Source organism: Eutrigla gurnardus (genome assembly GCF_963514095.1).
Source record: "Eutrigla gurnardus genome assembly, chromosome: 10".
Taxonomy (NCBI): Eukaryota; Metazoa; Chordata; class Actinopteri; order Perciformes; family Triglidae; genus Eutrigla; species Eutrigla gurnardus.
In genome coordinates this window covers 20616394-20641609 of record NC_139924.1, presented here as the reverse complement: position 1 = coordinate 20641609, position 25216 = coordinate 20616394, and the positions used below count along the sequence as shown (strand labels likewise).

The 25216-nt window shown below is 44.5% G+C and overlaps 1 protein-coding gene across 1 annotated transcript; it reads right to left on the bottom strand.

Moving 5' to 3' along the window:
* Nucleotides 1–728: 728 nt before the first annotated feature.
* gjd1b (gap junction protein delta 1b) lies at nucleotides 729–23869 on the bottom strand. The gene is made up of 2 exons (XM_084020140.1): nucleotides 22785–23869; nucleotides 729–4151 (listed from the first exon to the last, which is right to left on the bottom strand). The coding sequence occupies exons 1-2, from the start codon at nucleotides 22853–22855 to the stop codon at nucleotides 3302–3304; spliced, it is 921 nt and encodes a 306-aa protein (XP_083876266.1). The 5' UTR covers nucleotides 22856–23869; the 3' UTR covers nucleotides 729–3301.
* Between the last annotated feature and the right edge of the window lie 1347 nt (nucleotides 23870–25216).

The following is a 25216-nucleotide window of genomic DNA, read 5'->3' as shown; positions in this document are numbered from 1 at the left end:
AGCTCAAGGTCAGTGTTTAAGCCTTCGCTAGGAGCACAAGCTACCAAGGGAAGCCATGACTCAACCTCTATTATTAGGCATTATTCTAGCGTGCCCCTTAGCATATTCGTCCTTCCCAGCACATACAGTAGACTGCACCGATCCCATTGAGCCCCACAGAGATCCTCAGAGGAGTCTAAATCTGGGGATAATCACCTGTAAGAATCACAGAGATTATGACAGCGTGAGTGAATGGAGAAACAGTTGGGGGGGATTTCTTCTACTACGTCAGCTGTCACTGTTGTTCCAAGTCCTGCTGTAGCTCAGGGTAACGGGTGTTTATGGTGCTTCATGTCATGTCAAGGTATTTCCACAGCAGCTATGTCATATGATGACAAGGTGACAAGATAAAGAAAAAGTACTCTTCCTCTTCAGATCTTTAGTTAAGTGGTAAAAGCTGAGCCTAAAATGTTGACCCTGAGCATAATGACTTAGGAGTTGTCCAAAGGCATTGTGGGAAATGCAGGAAATCATTAGTTGAAGCACAAGCAGATAAGGCAAGTTTGAAGGAGAGTGGAAGGAACAGGAAATTAATATTCAAAGCTTTTTACAAGGACTTTTTCTTCACATTTCCAAAAATGTGTGCTGCAATATAGTGACATAAGTTGAATAAGGAAGAAAAATAAGATACTGTCGCTGCAGTTTTGGTCCGCTAATGTGTTTATTCGGCTTTATTCAATGCCTTTGTTGGTGGGGTTGGTTTAGGCGTGAGGAGTAAGATTGGTCATGGCAAGAAGAAGAATGTTTTTTGTTTCCGGGATAACAGGCTGTCTGACCAATGTTTCAGACCCTATTTCCGAGGTATTAATTAAAGTTGAGGGAACACAGGGTTGAGGGAAGGTAGGGGCGGAGGGAACATAGACCGGCTCCCATTTATTTCACGTGTCATACAAACACTGTGAGAGAGCAGCATTAGTGCATGGGTGGCCCCTGGCAGAGTCAAACTCCCAAATGTGGCAATGTTAAGCTGCAGCGTGTATAGCTACATAAGGCCATTCAGTTTGCACTGGTAGATAAGATCCTGCTGATCTGCTACAGTATGTTTAGACCGGGTTGAACAGGGGTATGTAGATTTGTTTTTGTGACACTCTAAATATATTTATCTTGAGTCACTGAACTGTCCCCATATGTCTGGTTTCACAGGCTAGACCTGTGAAGCTCCCTGTTTGCAAATGATGCGCTTGTGTGCGAGTGAGCGTGTCCGACAACAACGAGGCCCAGATGCTACAACGTGAGTTCCTTCAGTCTGCCACTCTCCCGCTCGTCTGCATTAATCAAGGTGCAACACTCTCTGTCATCTTTATCTTTTTCGTTCATGACGTTCTCTTCCCTTACAAGGCATGCATGCTGAAATCCTGTCAGGAAGGAAATGCAAAATGAAAACCACTGAGATTTAAAAAAAAAAAACACACCAACAGACCCGAAGGAGTTACTACTCATCGGCTACACAGTTTGCTCATTCAAGAAACGCCGCGTCATGTAAACATGCCTTTTTCAAATGGCTCACAGGCCTTAATCGCCCGAAGCTGAACAGCTGATCTTTAAAAGAAAGCTCTCTGTAGAAAATGCATAAAGATGCATTGTTTTACATTTTGAATGCAATTAAGTAACTATTTCAATAAAGATTTACACATAAAAAAAAAAGGAAAATCAGCTGCACAGCCTCATATGTTACAAAACAAAGCTCACGAACGTGTCCCTTCCCACCTTCCCACCCCACACATGCCATGAATCAGTCCCATCAGTGAAAAATGCTTTAGACTAAACAAAAAATGAAAAAGGAAAAAAAAGACAGACAGTTTATACATTTTAAAGAAACATCAACATGATGTCCCACCAACCCGCACGCTAAGATAAATAAATCTATTTGGATATATTCTAAATGGATAAATAATATGACCATGGTATACTCTATGTAACTTTTCAACAATAATTAAATATCTCAAGGATGGCACCATCGCTTTCTCAAAAAAAAAAAAGTAAAACAAAAATCATAACTCATGGTGATATATTTTATAAAATGTGTTTTTTAAGTTGTAATAAAGTGATGTGTTCCCCTCCTCTACGAGCTCCCGTTCGCCTTCCCTCCTCTCTCTCTCTCTCTCTCTGTCTCTCTCTGTCTCTCTCTCTCTCAGCACACTGGAATGCTGCAAGGAAGGGAAGTTTGGTTTGTGCTTGAGGAGAGACCGGCATTTACACGCCGCCTGTCCATTTGTTCATTAGTTCCTCTCCAAAGTTTACGCAGAAGTAGAGCAGCGAGAGTCATTACTGCCATCAGAAGGCCCTGGGGTCTATATAGCTTGCCAGCCGCGGAGCAGAGAGAGAGAGCGAGAGCTCTGTGAGGGGAGAGAGAGGAAAAAAAAGTGTTTAGGGTACTCGCTGTGTTTGTGTTAAAATCAGCTTTCGCCAAGAGACAAAACATAAACATCGTCAGTCTTTTTTTTTCTCTTGGCTTTGGCTCGCGATGATGTTCCAACAGAAGCGAGGCTGACACTGATCAGAGGCAGCTCTGTCTCTCTTGGCTGAGGTCTACCTCGAGTCTCCGGCGTGGAGAGGAAGCGAAAGAAAGACTCTCTTAGTCCCTCCTTGGGTATATCATATCTTTTCCCACTGACTCTCTCTCTCTCTCGCTCTCACGAACTTGCCTCAGTTCTCTAGAGTCCGACGCGGCTTTGACAGTTCTTCCGTTCCTCTTTTAATGATGTTGCTGCTCATCCTCCCTGTCCCATCTCCCATCTAGTCCTCCCCTCTTCATTGAGGCTGACACAGTCCAGGAGAAAAGCACCATGGGATGCATCAAACACCGCCGTCATCTTCCAATATCCCCAAAGAATACATAATCATCTGTTCTCCTCTCGCTTCCCCTCATTTTATCATCTTCTCATTCCCTGTCCAGCCTCCTTCAACATTTAATTCCCCGCGTTAAAAGAAATGAGGGGCAGAGGAGAAGGTAATTAGTTAAAAAGACAAAAGTATAAAATGGCAGTTGGAATATCTCCTCATGAGACCAAAATATGTTCATCATGTTCATTCGCGTCCTCACTTATCGTCTCTTCATGCTTTTTAATTTTCTTCCTCCTCTCCTCCTTGACCCTCAAAGTCGTAGAGCCGGAGGTTTGGTCTTTTTACATTCTGTTTCATTCACATCATCGACGAGGAGGGGTCCGTCTCCACACCGTCTTCATTAAATTAAAATCATAATTAATTCATTTTGCACTCTTGCACATTCGCCCCGCTCCTCCTCTTGTTCTTCTCTTTGTCGTCAGACGTAAGCTGATTCGCTGGATTGCGTGCGGCCCAGGTTGGGCGGCTGGGACAGGTGCGCCATGTCCTTCTTCCTGATCTCACAGATGGACTTCCTGCGGGCCTGCACGCCCCTGATGGCGGCCTTAATCTTGCGCCAGCCCAGGTGGTTGAGCTCGGCCAGGTTGAGCACCACGCAGATGCCGCTCACCGCAAACATGAACACCAGGAACACCGTTTTTTCTGTAGGGCGCGACACGTAGCACTCCACCTCCTTCAGACACGGGTAGCGGTCGCACTCGAAAATCCCAGGCACACTAAAGCCGTAGAGGAAGTATTGGCCCGCCAAGAAGCCAATCTCCAGTGCGTTTCTGAACACCACCTGAATGATGTAAAAGCGGGAGATCCCTTCTTGCCGGCGAACCTTGGAGCTCTTCCCGTGGGTGAGGCCCCGCGGGGCGTTGGGGATCTCCTTCACCTCCAGGCAGTCGGGCTCCTCCTTCCCACCCCCGCCGTCGCCGCCGTGCTGAACCAGAATACCATTAATGTTGCGGAGCTTTCGAGCCCCCTCCCTTCCCCCGTAGTCCCGCTCCATTATGGGATAGAGAAAGGAGTAGCGCCGGTCTTTCTGCTTGGCCGACTGGTGGACGGAGTAGGTGATGAAGCAGAGGCTGGGTGTGCACACCAGTATGATCTGGAAGACCCAGTAGCGGATGTGGGAAATGGGGAAGGCCTTGTCGTAGCAGGCCTGGTTGCAGCCGGGCTGCAGAGTGTTGCAGATGAACATGGTCTGCTCGTCCTCGTACACGGTCTCGCCGACGATGGCCACAATCAGGATACGGAAGATCACCACTACTGTGAGCAGGATCCTAGAGGAGAAGGAGAGAGATAAATGGGGTTAATAGCCGGACACGCACAGTGATTTACTGTGTCAGGAAGGATGAAATGTCCTCAGATATCCTTCCCAGCGATGGTACGGAGTATGAAAGGACAGTGGGAGGAACTAGGAAGATGAATAAAAGAGAAAGGATGAGTGGAAATGTAGATCGTTGTTTAAAATACTCTGCACTATTATTCGTTTTTTAAAAGCCAAACCCTAAAATCCACCTTCATTTAAAATATAAACTGTAAAAGTTACAGTACAGGGAAAACAAAGAGGAGCTCAGAAAGCTGTTGTGCTACCATGTTTTAGCCTCAAGTCAAGGTTGAGAGGGGGATTTGAAACGCAGCGTGAGCTTTGTGAAGGAAGTTGAACTCCTTAATTAGAAAAGAGAAGCGTCACAGAGGGCACGGATGTAGAAGAAAAAAAGAGAAAACAATGTTCTTATGGTGGAGAAGCACATTGTGTCACTGTTAAGTCACTGTTTCCCCCGGTGAGAACCAGAGACGAAGAGGGCTCCGAATCTCATTCATCAGCCAGAGTAAACACTCCGGAAGAAGAACAGTTGCAAGCGGAGCCTCGATGTGTCTTCAGCGCTCATAACTCACAGCTTGTAATCTGACGCCGTTTGTGTGTGTGATTGTGTGTGTGTGAGACACCGTGTGTGTGTGTGTGTGTGTGTGTGTGTGTGTGTGTGTGTGTGTGTGAGTGTGTGAGACACTGTGTGTGCATGTGTGTGTGTATTATGTGAGGGTGTTTAAAGGTAAAAAGAGGTGAGCTCTTGTCTAATTGTAGTGCTCCCAGCATCATTAGACCCTGTTACCATGGAAACCTCAAATTCTCTTAAATTGGAGCTGTGATCAGTTTCTGCACATACAGACCCCCGAGCATTCACGCGCACACATGACATACAAAGTAATCTCTCCTGTGCAGACTTCACCATACGTGAACGTGAGCATGGTTTGCAGATCTACGTCAGTGTGAGGTGTGGTGAGACGGGCAGATAAGCGTTGTTTATCGTGGGTGCATGCTAACGTGTGTCTATTCGAGCGTACAGCATGCTCAAAAGCGCCGACCTGGCGTATTTTAATGTGTGCGTGTGCTTCATGATGTTAGAAGCCCCCCCGCCCAACTGTGCTGTTCTCTTTCTCCCAGACATCCCTCTCTCTTTGTTGTTTCTTACTTTACTCATCCCTCATTTATTTATCAGCTCCGAGACCAAGCGAGCACTTTAGATAGCAGGCTTTTTGCCTCTCTGAGTCTCGGAGAGCCTGTTGGCCACCTCGCATCGTAATCCGAGTCTGGAACGAGGCTGCGGACTGCAGACGGGCCTGGACATTGTTGTTAATCTGTTTGATTGATGATCCGCGTTGCTGTTCAATCCCACAGACGTGAGTTCTGCATACTCCAAGATCAACCCCGCCATTTATTTTCACGATAATCCCATAAATAACGGCCTGATAAATTGCTGTCATTACTTAATATGAACCCATAGTGAGCGCCATTAGAGTGGCCCATCAAAACCTGACCTCATTACATTTATCATGGATTTATGGCTTCCCATACAAGTCAATAGATTGTGACGTATAAAAATGGCTTTTGGAGGCAGCGGTGCAACGTGCTGTGGGAGGAGTCACTCATTCCTGAGAAAATGCATTTCATTTTAAAGAGACAAAGCATCACAACAAACATCATGAGTGCCTTTCAGATGATCAACAGTCAGTTGTAACCACCCCACTTATTTACATGTTGATGTCCCAAAGGGAAATTCAAACAAAACAAAAGAAAAACAAAAATCACTTTGTTGCTATCTCCATGCAATAAATGGTTAGGTTTCGGAGATTGAAGTTATATAAATTCAAATAAGTCGACGTTGTTTGATCCCATCAGCCCCAACCTCCTCCTTATTAAACGGCCTTCTGCAGACGCATGTATACGTCAAAAGAAATGTAATCCAGGAGAATATACGTTTCCCTCGAAACATAATTGACAAATCTCTAGTGTGAATAATGGTATTAACATTGTCAGGGAAAGCTTGCAACTAATGCAGTGCGTGTGAGACAGACACCATCGCTGTAACAGATAAATCCAACGTTGCCACAGATTCCATGTCTGAAAGGGAAAATAGCCGCTGGCAACAATGCCGCATGAGGGCAGATACATCCCCCTTTCCTTTTACAGTGACATTATTATGAAACGTCAAACATTTTTTAAGTTTGATGATGTATTTTTGTTATCTCAGTAGATAAAGATGAAGATGTAATGGACGATGGGGTTTGATAGTCAAATATGATTGATCAATAAGCACTTGGAACATCGGTTTTAGCCTCGGGCTTTCACGCTTCTTGCGAAATCGATCCACATTTGCGCGGGGACATTTCTCACACTTTCTCCTGGGACAGCAGCAGTAGACCAGCAGACAGCTTTGCATTTCAAATCCCACCTTGACCTCTTTCCTCCATTCCGCCTGCAACCCTCCCTCAATATAAGTCACGAGAATCCACCAGAGATCACCGGTCAGTATCACTTGAGTTTACCTCAGGCACCCTCCACTGCATTTCATAGAAAGAGAAGTGCACAGCACAGCTTTATCAAATCAAACTCAAGTAGAAGATCTGTTCATGTGGACGCCATTGAGATTGTGCAGTGTATCCGGGGGCGGGGGGGTACCGCCGCACCTTCAACGTTGCCAGATAATCATTAGATGGCATTTGGCTGTGTGAAGGGTAATCTACCAATCACACAGTGGCTTTGCCAGTCTTGTGTGGCGCAGATGTGGAGTCGAAGGGCAGAGTTAATCTGTTCCAGAGTCTGACGGCGTGCGGTTCACATGTACCTCTCATCAAAACAGCAGGTCATCAGTGATGACCTCCAAAATGAAAAAAAAAATAAAGGGCTTAATGTCAATCTGCCCACCTGTGATCACCAGGCAGAGAGGGAGGGAAGACAGGAGAAAAACAGAAAAGAAAAGAAAAAAAAATGCTTTTGCCCTTGTCCTGACTCCATTAAGGAGCTTAGTGAGCAGAGAATTCACAATACCAGAGTGAGACAGCGCCTAAATGGGCGCACATGTAGACAGAAACACACACCATATTGTGCGTGGCCGCGGATATGAGCGCTCACACACATATTCATACAGCGAAAAACCATCAGACAGTGAGTGGAGGCTGTTTAAAACTGTACTGAGTACTGAAAGAAGACATCAAATTGCTGTTTGAGATGAATTAGTTCCAGACAGGGATAAAAAGATTATAAAGTCACAAAAAAAAAGCCCAGTGTGGCTCGGACATCTCTGCCTTAAATTAAAACAGAAACCTGCCAGTGCTGGGACAGAGTGCGAGAAAGGAGAACCAGCCATGGAGGAAAATCTCATCATAGAGAATGAATTATATAATAGCTTCCACACGCAAACCCACTGCTGTAATCTGTGGCTGGGCCAAGGGAGGATTCTTGCATTAGGTTTTTTTTATTTATTTTTTTTTTTTTTAATGCCATCGAATAGCTTTAGATTATACGGCACACAGCAAACCCCCCACCTGTTTTTTCTCTCCTCTCTAGAGCATCTATTTTTCGATCTTTCATTTGCAGTCCCAGGACTCCTGCTGTGCCCCCCCCCCCCCCCACCCCCTCTCTCTCTCCCTCTGTCAGGAATAATCTCCAGATTGTGTCTGTAGTTTTCTATGAAGAGCCTCCTTTCTCTGTGAACAGTCAGAAGAGGCATTTCAACTGCCAGTGGCGTTCCATTAAAACTGAAATCACCCTAAACTCCATCCAACACTCTCTTTAATCGTCTCTGCACTCACACTCACACTGTAAAATCTGTTAAAGCGCGCAGATTCTCAAAAGTGGGTTTTATGTCATTGTAAATTGAATACTTTGGACAGTTTTAAGACATTTTCAATATTTCATGCGATTTAAACAAAATATTTCCTCACATTTTGTCGATTAAAAGATGCATTGATTCATCTAAAAACAACAATGGATAAATTAACCAACAATGGAGACGTTCATCAGCTCAACGTTGATGCATTTGCATCAAACATGCACACAACAGACATGTTAGCACATATCTCATCCACAGCAGGCAGTGTTTGTTGTTCCCGTTGACTAATATGTTGCCTGTGTTAACACACAGATGGTGGTAATTATGAAAAAAACATCATGCCAACACAAGTCCAAACCGCCCCCCTGTCGTCTCCCTCATTATCTGGATGCCTTGCACTGGAGGGCTGGGGAGAGGTTGTCATATTCAAAGCTCTCATTGCCGACATGCAATTAATTGTGAAAAAATTAGAAAAATAGGCACAGTTTGTGCATCTGGCAGGAGAAATCTAGTTCCATCTGCCTCCTAGGTTTGCATGCACACACAAAATACGGTGTTGCTGCTCCAACGGTCTGCATTATTCAACTTCCAGGGGAAATTGAAATGCCATTCACAGCGCAGCTCCCTTGATGTTATCGAAGATCTTGAAACCTTTAATGCCATTTACATGATAAGTGGAGGACGGGAGATGCATTAACATATAAGTATAAGTGAGGTTTGTGTGTAGCTCAGTAGAGTAACACTTAGAGTTAGAGCTAAGTTAAGTTTTAGGGCTTTAGTTTTAGGCAAGGCATACGAACAATACGCATGCTTGTTTTGACGGATTTTTGAGATGTGGGACGATGGTTTTATTGGAATAAAAAATAATCAAATGAAGGAATTGTGGACGAAGGAGGTAACAGAATATAAAAGGAGAGGACAAAACTGTTGGAGGATAATAAGGAAGAGGAGGCAGAGGAGAAGGAAAGGATTGGTTTTGGCGGGACTGGAAGGCATGGCAGTGGAGATGAAAGAGATAAGAGGGGGGAGGCTGAGCAGGGAGGAGGAAGAGCGACCGTGGCTCCTTTACAGAAACCCAACACAACCACCCCTTTTTTTTCCCTTTCCTCTCATCTCTCCTCCCTCTTCACTCTCCCCTCTACCCAATTCCCCTTCGCTGGTTACCACGGCAACAGGCAAGGGGCAGAAAAACGGAGGGAGATGAAGAGAGCGGGAAGCGCACCGACTAGCAGCTAAGTCAACTGACGAACAGCATGTTTCTGCAGATTTGTTGCATCAGTCCGAGCGTGGCTTACAGGTGCCTCAAAGAGCTTGATGCTTGTTTACTTAATTGCTAAAAGCCTGACGAGTTTGCAAGAAAATGACAAAACCAGCAAACAAAACCAAATGATGCTACCCTGTGGAAGATAATGCCATGGAGAGAACCAGAACAAACTGGACCCCTTTTAGAGAAAACTCTCCTGCCGTGAAGAAGAAATAATGTTGAAAATAGGTTATTTTCAAAATAAATTAATTTAGAGTTCTAACGGTATATATCCAATTTGTGTTTTTTAATAAAATGTTGAATTTCTGGTACTTACTGGAGTAAACAAAAAGGTACTCTCAGTGCTGTCTCTGCAGGTTCAGTCTGTTAGCTTCTCTGGACAGCGATGTCCAATGTTACGGTTGACCTGCTAATCCTTTTCAGGGCCTCCATCAATACCTGTCCCCTCACTCTTACAGTGTTAAGCTCTACCTTTTTCCCTGCACAGCTCCCTTCCCCCCCGTGTCCATACCTGCTGCAGCTCTGTCTGGACTACTAATTACATCTATAGATTTACCTCCAAGTCTCAAAAGATTCAAAACCTCTGCTCTGCATGCCACTCAGCCCGATAATCAGACTGTACTTTCCTCTCACTTCAATCAGAGGTCTGCAACCAGGCATCCTAAGTCCAATCCCATGAAGTGAGCCGTTTCTCCCTTTATCAGAGTGTAACCATGGGAACACAGCACGATGGGATAGTGATGGCAATGTGAGCCAGACGTACAAAGTAAAACGTGGTCGCCTAAGATTAGTCAATGCAACATTATGCACTTCAGATTCATCACTTCAGGCAAAAGTAAATCTCTGACTCTTCTATGAAAAAACTGGCTTTCACATCACACTTGATGTTGAGTGATTTGACCGCCACATAAAGACATACAAGATAGAGAAGGAAAGGAGGATAATATTACCTTAAGTAGGCTATATTTTTAACTAATATAGACTCAACTCAACCAACGTGAGAAACAATTAGAGCTTTTTCACTCTGTGAAAGTATTGACAAAAACATAAAAGAAATATCACACCTGCTGCCGAACAAAATGCTGAAAAACTCACTAAATCATAGTTAGTTTTGTTGTTTGCACACACTTCATAGAATAGCTCAATATTTCGAGTATTACACTTGGCAAGAGTTAGGTGAGAATATCAATACCACTCATCTTCATATCTGTTAAATATGAAGCTGGAGCCAGGTTACCTGAGCTTGGCATAAAGACTGGAAGCATGGAGGAAAAAGCTATCTTACATAATGTGTTAATTAGTGATGAGTGTTGGACAGAGCTCATAGTTTCCCCATGCTTTCCGTTCTCCTGCTGAGCTAAGCGTCCCTGGGCTCAAGCTTTATACATTATGGCATAAGATCTTCTCATCTAACCCTTATGAATAAATAAATAAACGAGCATATTCCAGCACTGTCGCCTCACAGCAAGAGGGTCCCGGGTTCGAGTCCCGGGTTGGGTTCGGGTTCCTTCTGTGTGGAGTTTGCATGTTCTCCCCATGTAAGCGTGGGTTCTCTCCGGGTTCTCCGGCTTCCTCCCACAGTCCAAGACATGCAGGATGGGGATAGGTTCATTGATGACTCTAAATGGGAATGGGAATGGTTGTCTGTCTCTACTTGTTGGCCCTGCGATGGACTGGTTACCTGTCCAGGGTGAACCCCACCTTCGCCCGATGTCAGCTGGGATCAGCTCCAGCCCCCCACCACCCTGAATACAGGATAAGCGGTAGACGATGGATGGATAAAATAAGCATATTCCCCAATATATAAAAACCTTCTTATAATACGACTTTCTTCTAATATCTTTAAATAGTTAATACTCTTTGCTTACTCCAACCTTTAACCTTGCACGTTACGGGAATATCCGAAGAGGACGTTAACAGTGGAAACAGCTGATCGGTCATGTGAGTCATTAAAAGCCATTTAGCCAATCAACTCTTTTTCGACTAAAAACACACGTAAGCGAGGAAGTTTCATGGAGTTCTGCTGTTTCCATACAGCTTTTTGCATAAAAACACGTGAGTGGAAACGCGGCTAATGTTTTGGCATTGTGTCTCTCTTGTGTATCTTAAGGGTGCCAGGTGGTAACCCAAATACAACATACCAGCAGCTCTGACAAATCTAATCCCGTCACATCAAACGTGGATGGACACTTTTTATGCTTTTCTCTCTCTCTCTCTCTCTCTCTCTCTCTCTGTCTCAGTCTGTGTTCCTTTGCCAAGGTTTATCAATAGCTCGCGGTTCACAGCAGGTCACCTGGCGCCAAGCTTCATCCGACCTCACACAGGAGTAAGAGAGAGAGAGAGAGAGAGAGAGAGAGGGGATGTTCCAGTGCTTCAGGCCCGTGACAGAAGGAGCGAGGGCGCTGCACTCGCCCCTGCTGACAGACCCTTATCCTGCATGGCCACCGAACACACATATACAGGCACTGACGCACTCAAATGCTAAGACCAGCATAAAAAAAATACAAAATAAACACGGAATACATGGAATCAGATAATAAAAATCTCTAAGGAAACCTCTACACACACACACACACACACACACACACACACACACACACACACACATTTTAATCAGACACACACATACTCTTCCAGCTGTTGCAGGGCAAAGCCGATTGTGTCTGACATTGCTGGGTGTTAGTTCCATCCTCTCAGGAGAAGATGAAGATTAGTTTCTGTCATAGGAACCAGTACTAATGGTTTTACCATTGTTTAGCTGGGGAACCTTTGAACCCCAAGCGGGTGGCTTCAGAGGCTCTCAGGTTAGGTTGGGTTCAGCGACAGAATATATCAGCATCGCTTATTTGAATGAATATTAAAGGAGCAGTGCATGCAAAGCACCTTAAAACAAATAATCCCAGGGGGATCCATTTAAAGTACGTGCATTGTATGCACAAGGTGTAAGCAAGTCCATTTACTCTTGTACTTTTTCCATTTCATGATTCCTGAGATTCTGTTTCATTTTTACTCCACTAGATTAATTTGACAGCTTTTGTTGTTGGTTGTGGATAAAAAAAAACACCCATGATGAGATTATAGATAGCCTGTTTCTGGATGGGGCCCCTCATCACGTTTCTGATGTCCATGAGTTGTAAGCAGTTTCACCCTTTAATCATCTCAGATTTATCTTGTGACCCTCTGGAAGGGGCCTGACCCCTAGGTTGGACTACACTTCGGCTCTGCATAAAGCAGTTAAAGCTCCACATTGAGCAACTACTGCAGTAAAATTCCTCTTGTGCATGTATGGGCAATGGTTTTTTAACAGTAATGACAATGTAATATATAAATATGTCAGTCACAGGGTACCTTCTCAAGTACTTTTGCTTTTAAGTAATCTGATGGCTGATAACAGCACTGAAGGGTTACTCATCTTGACCCGTGTGTGCACTGTATGTTTCTGGTGCACTGATAAGGTGGAGAGTACTCTTTTTATTATGGTTTCATCTCTTGGTGTAATCTAGATCTGTAAGCTCCCAAAATGGAAATCTAATAATAACATTCTCATACTGTTCACTTATCTATCCATCCATCCCTCTCTCTCTCTCTCTCTCTCTCTCTCTCTCTCTCTCTCTCTCTCTCTCTCTCTCTCTCTCTCTCTCTCTCTCTCTCTCTCTCTCTCTCTCTCTCTCTCTCTCTCACACACACACACACGCACACACACACAAAGGTATTTAAGTGGCATGTTGATGAATGTGAACTGACGGGCTCTGGAGATAAATGAATGAAGATCGTAGCCCTACTGAGGCAGACAATGATTAAAATTTAACACAGTGCCTCACACACACGTGTGCACATGCAAGGTTCATTTCAAGTCGTGTATTTTCATGTAGTCTTTTGCCAATCTGTAAAATTAATACTCATTACACGCCCGACTCACGACACGTTTTCTTTGTTTGTTATTTTTAAACACTAATAAAGAATAGAGTGATCCCAAGAGAGGTTTAGTTCATCCAATTTGGTAGGAACCAATGCACTGGTACGTAAGTGCGCTGTTCAAGGCTCTCGTTGACGATAATAACTCTGGCAGTTCCCTTGGCAACAGACAAGGCGATAAAGTCAGAGTTAAATTGGAGCCCAAGCATTAAAAATAGACTTTCTAAAATCTACTCCGAGTGATCATTCAGAACAGATAATTGGCAGGAATGAAAAGAAGTGTCGTGAGTGGTCACCATGGCAACAGGCCAACCAATGTGCAGAGCGTTGGTTTTTTGGGTAGGTTGTGATGATGGAGGCGGGGTGAGGCATGAGCAGGAGAAAGAGCAGCAGGAGAGAGGAAGGGAGCGAATGCGTGGGTGGGAAAGGAGGGAGGAAGCGGGTGGGGGGGGGGTGAATGGATGGAACTACAGAGAGAGAGAGAGAGAGAGAGAGAGAGAGAGAGAGAGAGAGAGAGAGAGAGAGAGAGAGAGAGAGAAATGATGGGCGTAATCCGGATTAAAATGGTCGGTTTTGGACAATCCCGAGTTAGGGCTGCCGCGTCGATGCCAACTCCCCACCCACCGTGACTCTCCCGTGCCAAGCCTCAACCCAAATCAGCCGCTCTGGCACATGCAGGGAGCCTCCATGACACACAAGCAGACAGCACATGGCTGTGCAGGAAACAAACACACTCCATCAAAAACAACAAAACACTCTTATACCTTTTTGATCCAAGAATGAAAACTACACAGATGCATTAACACATGTCTGATATCAAGTACCACACTTTGGTACAATTTTTGAGGTACTTCCCTTGAGATAGCTTTGGTTACTTTGCAGATTCAGATTATTAATACAAAATATAAATCAACAAATAAATGTTGATGTTTTATTATGGATTAATGGCCATACTGCATAATGGGTTTACTTACTTTCATGGTAATACTGATGGACCTTTAAGTAAAATTTCTGAATGTAGGACTTTTTTTTACACTGTGGAATTATGTGAAAGATCTATTCTTGTGAGCGGGTCTCAATATGATAATTAAATACTGAATATATGATATGCGTTTCTTACTTTTCTATTTGTAACTTTTAAAACTAAGATCACATCTCATTTAGATTTAATTCTGCCTCAGGGTTGGTAGAATCTTCTAGTGTTGTCCATGGTGTATGATTGGATCATCAGTGGTGGTCTCCTGAGGTGGATTAAATGTGATTTTACTGATCTGATTAGACACCTTTATGATGAAATGGGGTCTATAAGCACGGTGAGGGTTTCACATAGTGACTGAGGTTGCAAGCAGCATCCCAACCCATACATTTAATAGCCATCACTCCTAAATCCAGCCTGGCATAGCTGTTTCAAACCATCACTGTCCAATGCATCATTCAGCTCATATGGGAATGACTGTACAGAAAATCCCTTCAATGACAGTGCTCATTTTATTATTTAAAATTAAATTTCGGTACGCTTTTCTTGCGCACCATCACATGATTTTTTAAGTGATACACTTCAGCATTCAGAGAGTAATAACGTTAATCTAAGATGGAAAGGTGACATTCACAACTGAAGCCAAAACTGTAGTGCCTTAAACTTGCATTCTTTCTAATAACCAGCAGGGGGCGACTCCTCTGGTCACAAAAAGAAGTCCGATTATATCTATGAGAAAATGACCCTAGTTCTCACTTGATTTATTACCTCAGTAAACATTATTTACATTGAGTTCATGGGCTCAATCACTAGTTTAAAATCTTCTTCAATTCATTTAGTGAATTATGGTCCCATTTAGAGTCAAATAGATGTTTTACAGCATGAGTACCTTGTGATTGACAGGTTGCCACCACAGCATTGTCCGGTATGGGAGTCCATGTTTTCAGTTCATGAACGTATTAAATAATTGTATTTGGTCCCCTTAAAATGATCTTGTTTGGTTGCACTTAGCCCCAAGATGGCGACGGCCAAAATGTCAACCCCGAGACTCCAAAATGGCAGTCTGCAAACTAATGGGTGACGTCACAATGACTATGTCCACTTCTTATATACGGTCTAGCACCTATCTGATATGACAGGAATGCATGGTGATGTGACACTGGTGTCGTCTGCTGGGACTGTTGAGCTTCCTCCAGTCAATATCAGCCAGCAATAGTTCTGCATGCTGCTGTCTCTACAGGTTCGGAAGGCTTTCGTATATTTGTTTGTCTAAGTAGCTTGTGCGTAATTGGCGAAGAGAGCTGTGGTGAATGTAGCATGTGTCAGAGTGAAACACGCTCACCCCAGTTTGACTTCACTGCTAAATTGAACCATCTGTGAATGGGATCATGTGTGTGTTTGTGTGTGATTGAGTGTGTGTGTGTGTGTGTGTGTGTGTGGTGAGGTGCGAATGCATTGTCACACTCTGTCTGGCTGCTCGAGTGCTGTGACAGTTTTTGGTAGTGTGTGTGTGTGTGTGTGTGTGTGTGTGTGTGTGTGTGTGTGTGTGTGTGTGTGTGTGTGTGTGTGTGTGTGTGTGTGTGTGTTTCTGCCCCTGAACAATGACTAAAAATATGTTAACCATGCTGTAAGTTTGTGTATGCACATGTTTGGATGACCATCTTGTTGAATGAGTGTGTGTGTGTGTGTGTGTGTGTGTGTGTGTGTGTGTGTGTGTGTGTGTGTGTGTGTGTGTGTGGGCACACGTATGAGGGGGCAGTGATGCCTCCTTACAGTGTGTTGGTCCTGGCAGAGATGGTGCGTGCTTTAGCAAGGTGTGACTTTGCGCACTCCTCCTTTGTTTTGTTTTTGTAATCATGAGTCAATCACACCGTGCAGAAGCTGATACTGCCTCTGAAGAAAAGTGGTCACAAATGCACACACTCCAACACACTCGAAAGAGATGAATGCGTGGCAGTCTAAGTGCAGCTTGTTCATCACCGCAGTAAAGTGGGAAGTTGCAGGCGATGATGGGAGCCGAGGCGGGTGGGAGGATAAAACAATGGAAGAACAGCCTCCTCTTCATCTTCAAACAGTGAGATCAAGTGCATGGAGATTTTTTTTTTTATCAGAACATCAGCAGACATACATAACATTAAATAAAAACAAAACGAGACTACGCTGTTAGTCATGAGTAATAAAAACTGGTTTTATGAATAAGACAATGATCTCACAGGGGCATACAAATATATTAATATATATAATATAATATATAATATATAAAACTCAAAAGGTATGCCGTTGCTTTGCACCAAACGAATATCAAAGTTAGCTATTTGTCTTAACTGTATCCCTCATATTACCTGTGTTTTATGTTTGTATCTGACGGGATAAGAGAGTCACCTCAGCATAACATTTATTTATCAGATTTTGCTCCACTGGCATCTCATGTAAAGATGATTAAAATTATTATTATTTTGAATTAAGTGTGGGTTACTTATTCATGTCCCAAAGTCTCAAAGTACTCTTGGTCCCCACTAAGTTTAACATTTTAATCTCCAATGGATCTGTAATTATATTCCATCCATACAGGTGAAGGGCATGGCAACATTTAAAAAACAACGTTTTTCTCCCATCAAATTTTGTGCATCAGCAATAATAAAAGTACTAGCCAATCAGAGGATGAGCAAGGCACATCTTCTCAGAATGTCGGTGGGCGGAATATACAATCAAACGGCCATAACAGGCTGCACAGCGGTGGAAGAGGTCATTTGGCGTGCGGATGAGAGGGCACATTAACTTTTTTTTTTTAAATCTCTTGCACACTAGTGTGCCATTACGTGCCTGCATGCCAACGGAGGCACGGTGGCCTCAGGCTACTTACCCCTGACCTAATGAGAAAACCACGAGTAAAGTTTGGTAGTTTACTGTCCGGTTTTATCCAAAGGGTAACTTTACCACAGACTGACTACACTATCTTGGTTACACTACTATGAGTACTATTAAATCCCCTTAATAATTAGGCCGAATACAGACTGACAAGTACAACAAATCTCGCCTCACGTCATAATTTAATTCATTGACATATGCCGGTATAACATAACCAACACATTTACTCCATGTCTCCCTTGAATACAGCTCACGTGAAAACGGTATGAAAATCATCTTGCAGAGATGTTGAGCTTGAGCCTGAGATAAATAATTCATCACATCACTTGTCGTTATGTGGTGATGCAGATAAGAGTGGGGACATGTTTTTTCGTGTTGGCACGTTCAAGTCTTGATTTTCTGACAGCGTACTGTAGATCTCGCAATCTTCACTCCTTGGATGTCAGATCACAGGTCCTTGAATGCACCAGCAGAGAGAGTTTTCAAACCAGATGCCGCTTTCAACAAAAATAGATTTAAATAAATACATTTTAAAAAAGTAGAGCGATTTGTGAAAGTGCCCAAATCACGCCACGGTTCCAATTCTGCACACATGCTTACTCCATAAATGAACACAGGACTAAATGACATGTCCGGGTGGCTATTTTTTGCAGGGTTGCTCTCCTGTGTTTGTGCGTGTGAGGTAATGTCCAGGTTAAACTCACCCTCTGGTTCTAACGCTGACCTGCTCTGTCCTCCAGCGAGGTGCTAACACTAAACCTGTGAGCTTTACTGAGTCACCGTGCCAGAGACAGTTTTTCCCTGAGGCCCTGCGAGGTGAAATCTGTCCCACTCTCTACTTTCTGTGACCATCCATGCTATGTATTCCAGTTTCCTCATCTGTGTTCCCTCCACGGGTATAAGGACACACTAGATTCGCGGTAACACCGTAGGATGACAGAGGAGTCGATTGCAACGTGACCTTAGCTTATGTGGTATGTGAGGATCAAGAGAAGAGAAACCAGAGCGAGGATGGGGGTAGGTTAGGGGGGTGTATATGAGGTTTAAGCAGAAATAAATGAGAACACTAGATGCATAATTATGAACAGTTGCTCTCGTTTCTCCCCCAGCATCTCCAACAGTCCCTATGGACGCTGGTTGTAGCACTCAAGAGCCGCTCTTCCCTGCTCCCGGGGCTCATTTCCAGAATGTTTGTATATCTGGACCAGAGAGTAGATCAATCCCACTATCAGTGTTGCCATGACATCTAATGTACACTTGAGGGGCATCTTTAATAATACACTCATCATTGACATAATGAGCATCTCACCAGGTGATGTCCACACATGGAGGTTTGATCATTTATACTTGACATGCTTCAAAGTCTCCCCATGGAACGTTTGAGGTCATTTGAATAACCAGTTTCTCATGATAGCATGGAGAAGGCAGTGGCATTACAGTAGCCAGCATCCCCGGGTCGGTGCATATAAATGAGGGAAGTGTGAAAGCAGAGACGGGGACGTGGCGTACAGATATCGGAGGTCTCACTTGGCCCTCAGTAAGTGTGTCTTTTGAACCAATAGATAATATCACAGCCTCTTTCTTCGCATTTCTTTTTCTCTGCAATATAGCTCACATCGGCCAGATAAGCCTCATCCCGCACAAACAAGATCATCCATCGCCTCCGTGGGGGTTTGTGAGCTGTCCGCAGGGAATCGCTGAATAAAAGCACGATGATCTAAAGGTCATGTGACGACGGAGCTGTAACCTGTCAACAAACACAGGCATGCTGAGTTGCGTGCACACGCTGCTCACTAATAAATATTGGTTTTGGCTGACTGTATGCATGATGCCGGGCTGAAAGACTACACACACACACACACACACACACACACACACACACTTTAGATGGATGAGCTGATGGCTCCTTAGTGACAACACTCATTTGACTCAGGGGAGCCGTGCTGAGGAGTCATGCTGAACGAGCCGACCATAAGCCAAAAACTACACCTACACACACTCTTGATCACCACCTGTAAATTGCAAATGAAAAAAGGCATGCTGGGATACAAGCAAACCTTCTACCTGGTGCTCCGAATGAACTACAGCTGGAAGTACTGAATTTTAAAATGCTCATCTAGTGCTTTAAAGTGGTTTCAGGGCCTCTGTAGTCTTCAGAGTCAGTGATCGTCAGGCCACCTAATGGCCCCTTTCCCACAGTGGTAAGGGGTCCATCGGGGTCCACTTTGCACAGGTCACTCCGAGGGAAATTAATTCACTTCTGGTTACATGGATGCTATCGATTTCAACTTCAGAGTGTCAATCTTTCCAGAAGATCATTGATAAAATCCATACGACGTAACATAGAGGAGACAGAAAACATACATCTAACCACCTCCTTATAATAAAGATAAATGTAAATGGGACATTGCGTCTGTAATTCCGGCCTGCAGACTTACAGATGCCGTAGACGAAAGTATGCAGTGATGGGAGAGTCAATAAATTCTACGCGCCCTCTGGACAATTTAGCCAAGGAATCGCAAATACATTTTTGGTAATGCTTCTGTCATCTTCTATCCAGGCCTTATAATTCACTAATAACATGGGCTGTAACTTCTATCTGTCCTGGAGGTGTTTAACCACAGCTCTCCTGTTAAGGAAGGTAGTACCAGGATACATATTTAGGCTGCTAATTACTATCTAGGTTAAGATCACTCACTTGACATTCCAGTCAACCAATGATCCAATTTGTATTGCAAACGGACGTGCCTAAAGACTGTTTCATTAAGTGCCCCGTCTTCTATCAAGCCCCACTTCCTATTCCATTATTGGAGATCAATATCGGGGTGGTGGGAGGATGCACCTGCATGTTTAGCTGTCCCACTGTGACCAATGGCAGCTCACGCATAGGACTGCCAGCCAATGGGAGCAGGACCACAGAAACAGCATGAGTGATGTGTTGACTGTAGTTAGGTTGAGAGTGTGCTTCATCACGCCTCCTCCTCCTCGGAGGAGGAGGCTGTGTGTACGGACGGGCGCTGCGGTCCCACAGTCCATCAGAGGGTCCAAGTCGATTTACCGCCGTCCCACTGCCCGTAATGGAGGGAATTAATCACAGATAACAGGTGAACACACACAAGCCTGCACTCGCAGACAGGACCGCAACCCCCATAAAGTACACAGAAGCTCACGTTTTACTCACACACACACACACACACACACACACACACACACACACACACACACACTGACCATAGAAGGGAATCTCCAGAGTGATTTGTAATCTTACACAAACAAGTGTTGCATTCCCCCTAATGGGTGTATGACTCATGTTTAATGAATCTACGCAGGCCTCAGGGACAGCAACCTGTCCGACGCTTTCTCCGGCAGGACGGCACCTGCGTCGACCAATGAGATCCCTGGAATTGCAGCGGAGGGACCAATGGGTATTAGGATTGAGGGAGTATTATAAAAATTCATGTCAGCAGCAGTGATGTCCCAGATTAGATGTGTTTTGAGCTGTAGAAAAGCCAGATGTAGGGGAGGCACTTTACTGTGGGAATGTACAGGCTGTCACACAGATACTAAAGCTAAAAATGGCTCCTTTTACCTCATCAGTAATAGCAAAAAGTGATTAGCCGTGCGTCCGGTTAACAGCATTTAAGATCTTAAGGAATGCCATGAATGACATTCACCCTTTGTTTATCCATTTTACTGAACAGGAACAGTCGGTGAACTATCAGACATACGCTGTGTCCCAGCAGCAACGCTCCTTTAGATTTGCAGTAAACATAGCAGTGCATTTGTGTTGTGAAGCTAACATCCAATAGATAAGTAATTTACCAAAATATCTCAGTTTAGAGTTAGCAAGACTTTCACAAGGTTGGCCAATTGGATGAACGTCAATGTCAGTTTACAGCTGAAGAACTGAGATCGAACACTAAACGGTTCCACTCAGAGATAAACGAAGGAGTATAATACTATAAATGCACGTGTTAAGCCTATTGAGCATTGGGTTTGATAAAACAATAGGATTAATAGTCTGCAGCTAAATCCTTCGACACTTCAACCTTGACAAGTATCCTCCCTTCTTCCTATCAGCTCAAAAGATACTGTTGATATAATCCTGATCCCTGGACTTCCTGTTCACACAAAACAGTGTTAGATGGAAACCAAATGTCTTCAGCCTAAACCAATGCAAGTGAATCTGGTGCTGCTGGAAACCTAGCATGTAGATTTTGATATTTTGAAAAGGTTTTGGCCGGCTCCTCCCGTCATATATATACATTTCAGCTGTCTGGACAACAGATATAATCTGCAGCGCGAACATGATCTGGGGCTTTTTGCCGGCGGGTGCCCTGATTGCCCCACTGAGGTCATGACACGCAGCACCATCTCGTGACGAGACAGTCCTCTTGGCTTCCAACCAACGCCCTGCAGACCGCGGCCATGTGTCTGCCCGCTCGTCTGTGAATAACTGCTCCTCGCCGCCCCTCGCCTTCACTCTTCAGTCTTTTTTACTCTTTCTCCGTCATCCGCTTCCTGTCTCTCACATCTCGCACTCTATGGATCGCTCCTCTCCACTCTGCAACCAAACACTTTTTTTTTCTCACTCTCTTTTCCTCAATTTCCTTTGAGTATTTCTTTTTCCCCTCTTCCTCCTTAACAACAACCTTCGCTTTCTGTCTCTTTCTCGCTTTCTGTCTCTTTCTCACTCTCGCTGAGACCCTGCAGCCAGTATGACTAGTGCAGCTGATGAGCGACACTGCTCTTTCAGTGTCTCATGAATGGAGAGAAGCAAATGCTGACCAATCATTCATCATAACACCAAAGGAAACAATTCTAAACTCTCCATTCAAGCGACAAACCGCTTTCAGACAAAGACCCCAAATCACTTCGGCTTTATAACACGACAAAATTCCCGCTCACAGCTTTGTCAGCAGAGGACGACTCATCCACTGGGGACAAGGAATCTTTCTCCACGTCATTTATTTCTTAAACTGGCTGACATTTATTCACTCAATACTCCAAGAATACCACTAGCCAGAGTGAGTCAGTAGCTTCAGGGGATTTGTTTAAACTGCCATGTCTCTAATGAACCCATGCCGAACCTGTGGTTTCACAAAAGACACCCGAAGAAAACCCCAAACTCAGGAATGTGTCCTTTTTACACGATGTAAAGTCATGTTTCATCCCGTTCCACGGAGCTGATGTGCCTCTGTGGCTGAAGCGCTCATCAATAATTGCTCGCTCTGTGGCAGACGAGAACGACTGATTCAAACTCAAATACAAGACTTCTCGCCGTGTAGGATGATGCATAAATCATGACAGCCGTGACCTCGCGCTCTGGACTAGTTTTTCTAGGTTGTGCAATGACTTCATAGTTGACAGCGGGAGAAAAGGAAAGAGAGGGAAGGGAGGAAATTGGGGGCGAATCTGAAATGAGGCACGGTTGTGTAACTGACGGTTAAAGCGGGAGGAATATAGAGGAAGAATGAAGACAGGTACACTTGAAAATGCATGAGCACAATGAAGGCACTGTGGACTTTCAAGGTGAGGTGTCCTCACACTGCCCTGGATACTGTGATGTCCAAAGCCGCTGTGTGGGCTCATGGTGGCCTAACCCTCCCATCATGTCACTCAGAGGGATTAAAGACTGAAAGTAGGGAAGGATTCATATTCTGCATGTATTGGCACACTTGTATTTGGAATACCATTTGTGTGCATGCACATACAATACAGAAGACACATGCACACATTATAGAAATCACCCGCTTCACTCAGGACACAAACTCACCTTCCAATCATGGTAGAGTGCTGCTGCACGGCAGCCTCCAGGAGGCGCTCCAGGATGGTCCATTCTCCCATCGCTGGAGTTTGGAGGCATCCACTGACTACAGAAAATCAGGTGAAAAGCTTTCCACCCAGGAGAGACACCAAGAGCTGGTGTTAAAGTCCCTTTTTTTGTGAGTCTTCAAATCCACTTGTTGGGTAGAGATGAGACGGGGAGTCACTTCAGGTGGTTAAAAAAAAAAGGAGTCAAGAGCAACTTTAAAGAAGCTCAGAGCATCGTTGCTGCTGTGATCAAAACACACACGCTAACTCGAATGAAGCTCGTCACACACACACTCTCACAGGTGTTGAGTGCGTGTGATTCTCCGTCCATGCGACTGTCTCCCCACCTCTCTCCTGGTGTCCCTACTCCGGGTGCACCTGACCCTGCTCACCTCCTAAATCAGTTGGTCTGTCCTATACTCTCACAGCGACACGAACCTGATCCAGCACGTCCAGAGACGCCAGTCTACTTCTACTGACTTTCAAGGAGCAGCTGCAGTTTGTGCGAATAGACGAGCCATCACTCCACCCTCACACGCTGCTGCTTTGACAGCATCTTGTAGTAACTCTGGGCGGGCTCAGGTCCATCCACTCATGTGAGCCTGAGTAACCAGGGGTCTGTGTCTCTGCTCGTTCTCCGCTCCCCCATCCTCTTCATTTCTTCCTCCTTCTCTCCTCTTTCTCTGTGTCCACTCCTCCAGCTATTTTTCAACAGATCCCTTTCCCCTCCTCCCTGTTGCTCCTCTCCTTCTCTCCTGGTTTGGTTCAGGCACTGGACTGGAGCACCGCACTCCTCCTTCTCCGTCTCCTCCCCTCCGCTCGAAAGCGTACGAGCTTCACTGGTTTCTCCAGTCCTTCTCGTTCCTCACTGCTTCTCTCTTTCTCTTAGCATGGTTTACGAGAGGCAGCTCTCCTTTCCTCTCTTCCCTTCATCTTGTTTTTCCCTTCCCACTTGGTTTCTCTCCCTCTCTCTCTCTCTCCGTTTGCACCCTCCACCTGCCTCCGTCTCTCTCTCTGAGCCAGTAGGCAGCCAGACCGAGCGTGTGTCTAGAGGATTAGAGAGGAATCATCTCTCCGCTCCTCCCCCCTCTCACTCACTCTCCATCACTGTGTTTATCCCCCCACATCTCCTCCTCCTCCTCCTCCTCTTCATCCTCCACCACTACAGAAAACATTTTCCACTCTTCTCTCTCACAGAACAAAATTCTCATCATTTTATCTTTCATCATGTTAAAAAAACAGCATTGAATACCTACTGCAAGGGTGATGTTTGCTGTACGTACACACACACACACACACACACACACACACACACACACGTGAAAGGCAGTGCCATGTAGAGGCTACGCTGTGTGTGTATGTGTGTGTGTGTGTGTGTGTGTGTGTGTGTGTGTGTGTGAGTGTGTGTGAGAGAGAGAGAGAGAGAGAGAGAGAGAGAGAGAGAGAGAGAGAGAGAGAGAGAGAGAGAAATGGAATTAGTGACAGTCATCAAGATTTAGAGTAATTTGCTCGGTGGGTTGGACAGACTTTCTCTCTCTCACACACACACACACACACACACACACACACACACAGGCTCCGTAATCATGAAAGTCTCTCTTTTTGAGTGTTGGGCACTTGGCCCAGGGCTCGGGCCACTTGAGGACATCTACAGTTACAGAGCGATTAAGTATGATTCAGATTTGTTTTAAAATCTTAAAGCAAGGATCTTTTTGAAAACCATTGTTATATTTATTGAAGTTCTATTTACATCCCGACAGGAATCAATAAAGCAAATGGTATGACAAAAAAATAAAAAAAATAAAAAAATCCAGTGCCTGTGGCTGTAAAAAGCTCGTACAATCAATACATTCCACCTGAATAACTTTCAGGAAATCCCAGGCTAAGGCATCGAGGATGAGGTCTTCAGTTAGCATTAGCAATAGTCTCAACCCCAAAGATAGGTTGCAATGCAATTAAAATACTAACAACCGAGGAGCTGAAACCAGCAGTTGTTTAACTTTTTTTTTTTTGCTTGATAACTGACAGAAGAAGCTATAAGCAATATTTTTATATTATAAAGAGTTATTACCCGTCTCTGCAGTTCCTCTCTGGTTTTACAGCCCACAATGGACATTCACACAACAACAGCTCCTTATTTGTTTTAATATTGGATTATTGTGCAAATGCCCGACGCTTTGCAGCAAACAAGCATGGGGCCACATGACAATATTCTCAAATATACACTCAAATATTGTTTGCTGCAGCATCTCCATGTAGTGCAGATGAGTGTTTGGCATCCCCAGACCATGAGAGTAGTAATCTATTCTTAAGGAGGTAAAGCACACGCACACACACACAATCCGTCCTCCCCCATGCCAATCAATCTGGCAACACCGTGGCTCGCACGTGAAG

What these genes read in the sequence shown, in the direction of transcription:
- gjd1b (XM_084020140.1), bottom strand. Translation starts at nt 22,855, where the DNA reads ATGGGAGAATGGACCATCCTGGAGCGCCTCCTGGAGGCTGCCGTGCAG. An exon ending in CACTCTACCATGATTGGAAG is followed by an intron (nt 4,152 to 22,784) that starts GTGAGTTTGTGT and finishes CTTCTCCTCTAG; the next exon opens with GATCCTGCTCACAGTAGTGG.